The sequence below is a fragment of the Lolium rigidum genome, chromosome 7, assembly GCF_022539505.1.
Source record: "Lolium rigidum isolate FL_2022 chromosome 7, APGP_CSIRO_Lrig_0.1, whole genome shotgun sequence".
Taxonomy (NCBI): Eukaryota; Viridiplantae; Streptophyta; class Magnoliopsida; order Poales; family Poaceae; genus Lolium; species Lolium rigidum.
In genome coordinates, this window is record NC_061514.1 from 182,919,966 (window position 1) to 182,928,696 (window position 8,731).

The 8,731-nt window shown below is 49.2% G+C and overlaps 1 protein-coding gene across 1 annotated transcript; it reads left to right on the forward strand.

The window, feature by feature from the left end:
- The first annotated feature begins 2,774 nt into the window (after positions 1-2,774).
- LOC124669590 lies at positions 2,775-3,742 on the forward strand. The gene has a single exon (XM_047206175.1). It carries the CDS (start codon positions 2,873-2,875, stop codon positions 3,410-3,412), a length of 540 nt encoding a protein of 179 aa, XP_047062131.1. The 5' UTR covers positions 2,775-2,872; the 3' UTR covers positions 3,413-3,742.
- The last annotated feature ends 4,989 nt before the right edge of the window (positions 3,743-8,731 follow it).

The window sequence follows — 8,731 nt, forward strand, 5'->3', positions numbered from 1 at the left end:
TTATCTCTTTGCTGCTTGGGCGGAGTGTGACAAAAGTTAGTTTCCCCTATCTCTTTTGTAGGAATCAGATAGCAATGCTCATTCGTGAATAGCATTTCATGCTTCCGCTACTTCGTCGGAGAGATCCATGGAAACAAAAAAAAAAAAAACGGACGGCATTGTTCATACGATAGCCGGAAAAGTAAGTTCTCCCGTCGGTAGTAGCGGACTAGCGGTAGCAACCAACTCAGGCTCTACGTGAGATTGATTAGATAGGCTACCGACATCAGGCTCAGGGATTGAGCTTGAGACTGTAGCAAGGGAGATCAGAGCATCTCCACCCGCGAGTCAAATAGCGCCCCAACGTCGGCGCCTCGAGCCACGTAGGAAAACATCTGCGGGCCCGTCAGTCAGCGAGATATGGTGTCGGTTGCGTTAATAAATAAGTGTAATGGCCGGTGCGGCTAATTTAAAACCCCCGTCGACACCACCGTCTCCGCCCAACCCTAGCCACCGCCGTCTCCGCCCAACCCTAGCCATAGCTGTCTCGAACCATAGGCGCACAACTACGAGGCCGGTGGAAGCGGCGCCGATGGCGAGCGCTTGCACCAGTTCACACCAACGCTAGTTTACTATTTGTATTCCCCAAACGGAGGAAGGCGTGGCGGTGTCCCCCATAATCGAGTGACGGCGCAGTTGTCAGCGCCTATTTGGGGGCCGCCAGTGGGGATGTTCTCAGTGACTATGCTCGTCGGTTGCATAAATCAGATTGCGCTAGCTACCTGGATGCAGCTTGTAGGGACAAGTGGAGCTCGCAATTTCGCTGGCTCGACATGAAATTTAGAGATGGAGCAGGGCCGACGCAATTTTTACCCTAACAGTGTCAAGGCCCCATTGAGGCTTGCAGCTGGCGATAACCGCTTCCCTCTAGGGGCGGCGGTTCCCGTGCACGGCCAATAGATTGGCGCGTTTCGATGTCGTTTTGCGCGTGTGGGAAGCGACTGGCGCGCCGTCGGTGTTTCCCGCCCCGCCGTGACAATATATGGTCGACGCCCGGTGGACGAGAAGGCACAACTGAACCTACTAACCATAGAAATCATCCATGGCCGAGCACGACCGCACCTGGGCTCGCCTTGTTGAGATGGCCCGCTGCGCCTACCCGTATGATCCGAACCTTACTGCCATCCACGCGACAGAGGCGTTCGCGGAGGAATAGACGGCCGCGTACATCCGCCAGGCCGAGCAGCTGGAGGCAGAGATGTTTCGGCGGGCATGCCGTCCACTATACGTCGGGCTGCTGAGTCTGGATGTAAACACATATTACGACAGATTGAGCGGTTAAAAATGGTCGCTCCGTGTTCATTTACGTCAGGTCGTTGGAGATGCGCTAGTGTGAGTGACAGACTGCTAGTTATTCTACACTCACTTTGAAGAGGGAGAAGAGGTGGAGTCGGACATATTTTGATGGGCTTCGGCAGTATTGTGGGTTTGGGCTAGATTTAGCTTACAAGTAACTAGCACGAGATGGAGGAAGTGTCGTACAAGGATCGGACATGAATTATCGTGTGTGAAGCCATTCCGGGTTGGAAAAGGGAGAGATAAAGGAGAGGCTAACGCCGTTAAATCTATCTACGGCCTAAAATGCTCTATAGGGATGATGAGTGGTGGGATGGGGGTGCATAGCTACCACCCATGGTAGCCCACTATTTTCCATATATATATATATATATATAGGACATATTCATAATACACCCGGGTGTAGTTACACCCACACGCGTTTCTCATAATCTAGAGAGTATCTATCATAGCGGAGAGTATGTACATGTAGTATGAAGTATATAAGATCATTTTTGTAGTATATATAATACTTTGTAGGTAGTATATACATTTTTTACGTAGACTTATTTTTTACGTATACATATGCATGTATTTCGGATATATAGTGCAAACTACATGCTCATTTATATTTTTTTCCACCAAACTTGATTTAGAATATCTTAGATATAGTGTAAGAACATACTCAAACCGATAAAGTATCGTACATACTTCTATATGGTAGTATATTAGATATGGGTGTAACTACACCCAGGGGTAGGAAGTATTTATCCTATATATATATGTATATATATATATAACGTCATAGTTTTTAGAGATATAGAAATATATGAGATTTTTTTTTTTTTGCGAGTGAAAATATATATATATATATATATATATATATATATATATATATATATATATATATATATATATATATATATATATATATATATATGAGATTTTGAAGTTTCAAAACTCTGAAATTGAACAGAGCATTGGTGTCCATGTGTCAGAGACACCTTCTGTATTTCTTCCTGCTAAAATTAATCAACACATATCAGGATTGAATTTTTTTATGGATGTGCCAGTTAATTTGGGTCGGAGAATGTATTATTGTCGTACTATGGTCTGGTCAGTTACTACCGCGGTTACACGACGCATGTTAACTCTCACTGTCTTTTGCGCTCTCTGACGACGAGTCTGTAGGCACGTATTCACCACGTACACGCAGCTCCCATTCGCAGACCAGGTAGCAACAGCAAGAAATCGAAATACAGAGATAGGGATAGGTATAAACGATAAAATATCCCAAGTCCACGCACGCAAGCACTCACTGCTTGAGTCCTGGCCCCAGCAAGACGCCAGCCCGTCACCCTCCTCCTGCTATATATAACTTTTTTTTTTTTTTGCGAATCAGGTCCTGCTATATATAACTGGCCTTCCCAATCTTTACCTCCACCGGCCATCCACATCTCACTCACTTTTTCTTCCTCCTCCAACCAAAAGTTCGGCACACAAACATCACACAATCACACAACGGTGGCAGCAAGAACCTCAAATCAGACCCAAGACAATGGGGCTCTGCATGTCTAGCGGCGGGGCAGCTGTGGCGGCGGTGCAGGCCGACGGGCTGGCCGCGTCGACGGCGATGGTGCTCCTACCCACAGGGGAGCTGCGAGAGTACACGCCCCCGGCCACAGCGGCGCGGGTTCTCCAGGACTCCGTCGAGGCGGGACGCGGCTGGTTCCTGTGCGACGCCGACGCGATGGGGTTCGACGGCGCCGTGGCCGCCGTGGGCGCAGGCGAGGAGCTCCGCCCGGGCCAGATCTACTTCGTGCTCCCTGCGGAGGCGCGCCGCAGCGGCCTCCGGCGGGAGGATATCGCTGCGCTCGCCGTCAGAGCGTCCGCCGCGCTCGCCAGGAAATCCAGCACGTCGCCGCTCATGTTCGCGCCTCCACCGGAGAAGGCCGACCAGGCCGCCGCCGCCTACAAGACCGTCCCGGCGCTGGCGGCCAAGAGGCGGCAGGTGGCGCGCGCCAAGAGCGCCGGGAGGATGCAGCCGCGGTTCGCGCCGGATCTGAGCGCCATTTCCGAGTGCGACACGAGTGAGTGAACGGACACGGATCGAATCAAGAACACATATTTGGGGATTGATTGATTCCAGTCTCCGTCGAACATGGAGGAGGCGCTCCGGCCATTCTGGAGAAAGGACGCGCGGACGGCCGGAATTGATGTCGCCAGGCTGGCGGAGGCTGCATCAGCGGCTGACAAAGCGGAGGGCCGTCAGATCTGCATCGAACGGACGTTTCTGGCTTGGAGCGGATGATACCATAACGTCGATTCAGATGGGTCTGCTGAGGGGGGTGACATGATGGATTAGCGCGTGTAATTTGTAGGAACAAAATTTTGATCGTGTTAGATGATTTGGTTTTCTAAAAATGAAGGATGGAGAGGTTTTTTTTGTGAACATAAACGATTGAATTATGCCTAAACATGGTGTTTACATGTGCAATGCTCTGTTTCCTGTTTTTTCTTTGACCCAACGATAGAATGATTTTTTTTCCTATTCATAAAATAGAACTTAATTTCGTATTTCCCTAACACAATACATAGGATATACACATCTCTCAATAAACACGGATGTCGGCATAAGCCTATGCTTTGTGTATCTGTATGAGTTGTGGATGCCCGTCGGAGGGAATCTTCCACTCATTATCGTGGGCAACGGGGATTCTGCAGCCTCCCGAGCTTGCCACATGGCGAATCTAGCAACCCTATAGTATTGAGGATTAAAAAACTGCCCTTTTTCTAAAAACAATTTTTTTTAGAAAACACAGCACAACGTAGATGCTCATATACACACGCATACACTCACCCCTATCAACGCACACACGCATACCCTACCCCCATGAGCACCTTCGAAAGACTAAGCCAGTGGATTGGATCTTGAAATTGACGAAGTCACCACAGGCTCCTCAATATCGACGGGAACGTCGCCTCCCACTGAACTATGGTGGGCTGGGGTGCAACCACCCACCTAACCACCCAACCTCAAGTTGGTTCAGAAAAAATATATTTCTTTTGTCCTTTTGCATCGAAATAACAAAACAAATTGTAATCAAAACAATATGATTCAACCTCAGACCCTTTTGATTCTAGCAGATAATAGCTCGGAAATTGGTGTGTATTCGAGTAACAGGAGCTGCTAGTAATCAGGGACATGCTCTTCAAAGGAAACTTTTCTCAAATTACCTATAGGCGGAAGATAGCGCGTTATCGATATGAAATGGATCCAGAGGGACCCCCTCGACATAATGGTTCATGTATATATTTTACGGAAACATGAAATCAAAATTGGGGATAAAATAGTTGGAAGACTTGGGTCCGATTGAGGACCAACCCGACATCATGGCGATGCAGCTCGCCCGGATCTATCGTTGCCGCTCAAGGCACCAGGACAGAGGTGAACGGTGTGGTTCAGGGGAAAAGGATGCGGCGGAAGTGGACTAGAGATTTTGACCTGCAGCGATCTCTCCGACCGCAATATATACCAACTGATGCAGTCTCAAGGCAGAGCCCTCTAAAATATTTACGGGCCAGATCACAATGTTTGCTATGGCCCAAAAAAAGAGTAGAAACCCCATGCTAGCTCTTTTTTTTGCATTATGACCGATATGCGGTGTATCCTCTAAGGGCTCGAGGTCGGCCATGGTGCACATGGTGATAAGGATTAAAGTGATCCAAAGGGTTTTAGACCAATCTTTCACAGCGATCAGTAGCAACAACGATAAGTAACGATGTCGAGGGTACTCCTCGGCAATGCCCTTCGATTGGGGCTTAGGGTTGACGGAATCCTGCAAGCTGACACGAGACATCGGTTCACAGACAAGCGGGGAGAGCGATTTACCCAGGTTCGGGGCCCTCGATGAGGTAAAACCCTTACGTCCTGCCTGTCTGTTCTTGATTATGATGATATTGGGTTACAATGGGATGCCGAATAGTTCGGCTGAGATCTCGTCGAGAGGCTAAGTGCTATGATGACCTAGCTCTAGACTTTTTGGTGGCCTAGATTGCTAAGATTGATTGTCCCCCTCGGCAGCCCCTCTCCTGGCCTTTATATAGGAGGCCAGATCTCAAGAGGTCTAACCGAGTACGACTAGGTTTACAGTAGCTTTAGATCTAATATTTTTCTTGTTCGGCCGCCTCGTTATCTTGCCCGCCAAGGAATCTTCTGGTGCGCCATCCAAGTGGCCCATCTTGCCTCCAAGTGCCTTCATGGGCCTCCAACTAGACAATACGGGATAGGGAAATGTCGGTTACCCGAAGGGTAATGCCCACGCCGCAGTCCCCGAGTGTCCGACTCGAACATAGTTCGGGTGGAGACCAAGCATGTCTCCCATCGATGTTCTTTCTCCTTGATAGTCCTTGTTCATCTTGAATCAGCATCATCTTCTTCTGTCGGGTGCGCGTCAGCGCTCCCGATGGGAGTAGCCCCCGAGTCTAGGTACGGATGCTTGCAATCCGTGCGTAGACTCAAGTTGTACCACTCGAACATTTTACTCTGCCGAAGTTTTTCTGCGAGTCTTCATCGGTCATCCGATATTTTTTCCGCATGCAAGGGATGATAAGTAACGTGCCCAACTTTTGTTGGTTAACTGCCGATGGCAAAACAACGTTACCCTACACAGAATCAAGTCCCCGGGCATGATCCTGGAGTGCAAAAAAGTTCTATCGGGTGCGCGTTCAGCGCTCCCGATGGGAGTAGCCCCCGAGTCTAGGTACGGATGCTTGTAATCCGTGCGTAGACTCAGGCTGACCAACCACCTTTCTCTTCATTTTTTCCTCGAGTTCTCAATTAATCGGGTGCGCGTCAACGCTCCCGATGGGAGTAGCCCCCGAGTCTAAGCGCAGATGCTTCACAATCTGTGCATAGACTCAAGTTCACCACCCGATACCTTTTCATTCCTTCAAGTGCGTCAAGCATTCTTCATGACGTCATTGATGACGTTTTACCGACGTCTTGATTTTGACTGACAAGACGCGACCCGCCGGGCCCATTCTCTCCCTGTATGGTCCTATTTTCAAGCAATTTCCGCCCTTCTCGCACAGTTATCAAGGCGCCTCCTCGATTCCCGCAACCATCAACGGAAAAAAGGTCCACTTGATAAACTGGCATAAACGACACGTGCCCACGCAGTTCTTTTGCTCTTAAGATCTTCAAGGGACGAAAAATCCCTAATCTTCTCCCACATCTGCTTTTGCCTTTCTTCTTCTTCTTCCTTCTGTAACTGCTGCGCCGCCACCACCGCTTCTTCAATCTTCCCCAGATCTCACAATGGTGAAGAAGAAGAGCCTTACTGCCGCCGGCAGCTCCACGACCGGTGGCGCTGCCGCCAAATCTTCCTCCACTCTTCCAAAGAAGAGTTCTTCAGACGCTCCTCCCCCAACTCCGGCGCCGCCAGCGCCGCCAGGCCCAATAGCCAAGCCAGGAGATTGGCTGGCATCCTCCATCACAAAACGTGATGAAAAGAGGGCCCGAAGCCTTGGATTAGTCTCCCCCGACGAGGGGAACGTGATACTTCCAGGTGCGATTTCTCGGTCCAATCCCCCTGCTGGTTTTACCGTGATGTTCCTATCATTCCTATATCGGGGTCTTTCGCTTCCTGCCCATGAGTTCCTTCTTCGCCTTCTACGGACTTATGAAATCCAACTATGGCAACTCACTCCCAACTCGATCCTTCACGTTGCTGTGTTTATCACCCTCTGCGATGCATTTTTGGGCATTGAGCCTCATTTCGGGTTGTGGAAGAAGATCTTCTATGTTAAGAGGTACATCAGTAGTAACGGATCCTTTGTCATTGGAGGCGTGGGGTTTGTGGCTCGCTCGGAGGTTAACTATTTTAGTTTCCCAATGAGAGGATCTGTGCAAGGATGGAGACTGAAATGGTTTTATGTCAAAGATTCTTTGACAACCGAGTCCCAGCTTCCTTGCTTTGCCGACGTCCTTGAGGCTAAGCCGAAAGATTCCTGGAAGAACATTCTTTCACCCGACGAAAGAGCAGCAGCCGACGAATTATTCGCCAAATTCCTTCGAATCAAAGAGGCCGATGGTCAAACCATGATCGGTACAGAGGTAGCAGCGGTGTTTCTGAAACGTCGGGTCCAACCAGTCATGGCAAGAGTTCGTCCAATGTGGTTGTGTACGGGTCCAAAAGATGAGACCAGGATCAATGTTGTTGAACTGTCGGAAAAGGAGCTGCTAGATGAAGTCCGCCGCCTTACTCTCTTTAGTCAATAAGACTCAATTCCATTGATATCTTCCTACACTCCTCTCGATGCTGATCATCCACTACCAGAGGTAATTTTTCCTCCTTATACTTTTACTACGCTGCTTCTTCTCAATCGACATAATTTCCGCTGTTCTCATTTGCTCCTTTCTTCGGCAGATCCCCATAGTTTCGGGCGACTTGCGTGATTCGCCAAATGATACTTCTGAGGGAAGAGACTACTCAATCCTGTTGACTTTCACACTGTCGGGCCCACAAGCCCGGAAAGTGAACATAATGACTCGACAAATTCAGAAGCTGCCCACATCGATCTTCCTTCCTCAGCCGACAACGCTCGCGACACAGAGGGATCAATGCGTGATGATGACGCTGATCGTGATACCTTTGTTAATGCAGCTGTGGAGGAGACCAGGGCTTCGCCCGTGAAGAGATTGACCGGCGGCTTTGCCGATGAAGACGATCTCTTCGATATGTAAGCACCTCCTTCCCTGAAGTCATATTTTGCCTTTTTATTTCTTGCATTCCTTTCATAATTTTTGGTCAATCATCTCCTTTCACAGTGACGAAGGTTTTGTCGAGCCGCCGGCTAAGAAGGCCAAATCCGGAGCTGCTCCGTTGGACGTAGCTGCTTCCGAAGCGTCGGTTCCTAAAGCAGCCCCCGTAGCTCAGGTATCGACAGCTTCCTCCCTTTCTAAAGGGAAAGATGCTCCTTCAACTGCCGCCGTCAGGACTCCTCCTTCTGCAAGTCTTTTTCGATTACAACATGAACTTTTCTGATGCGTATCTTTCTTAATGATTCTTCATCGAATAACCTTTTTCCTTTAGGACCTGCGAGGAGTTATCTCCTCTTTGGAGGCCTTTGCTTCCCAATACACTTCTCTGGAGGCAGAGAAGGTTCGGCTGCAGAAGGAAGTTGAATCTTCCTCCTCGAAGTTGGATGGTGCAGTCAAGATAGCTGCCGAGGCCCGCCAGGAAGTCGACTCCCTGAAGGAGGAACTAGGCAAGCTGAGGGAGAAGCTGAGAGAAGAGGAGGCAACCAGGCTGGCTGCCGAAGCTCGGGCGGCTGAGAAGGATGAACTCCTTCGTCAGTCTTCCTTAGCTTTACTTGGTAATCTCCTTTGTATACCTTTGTTCGATTATCGCAC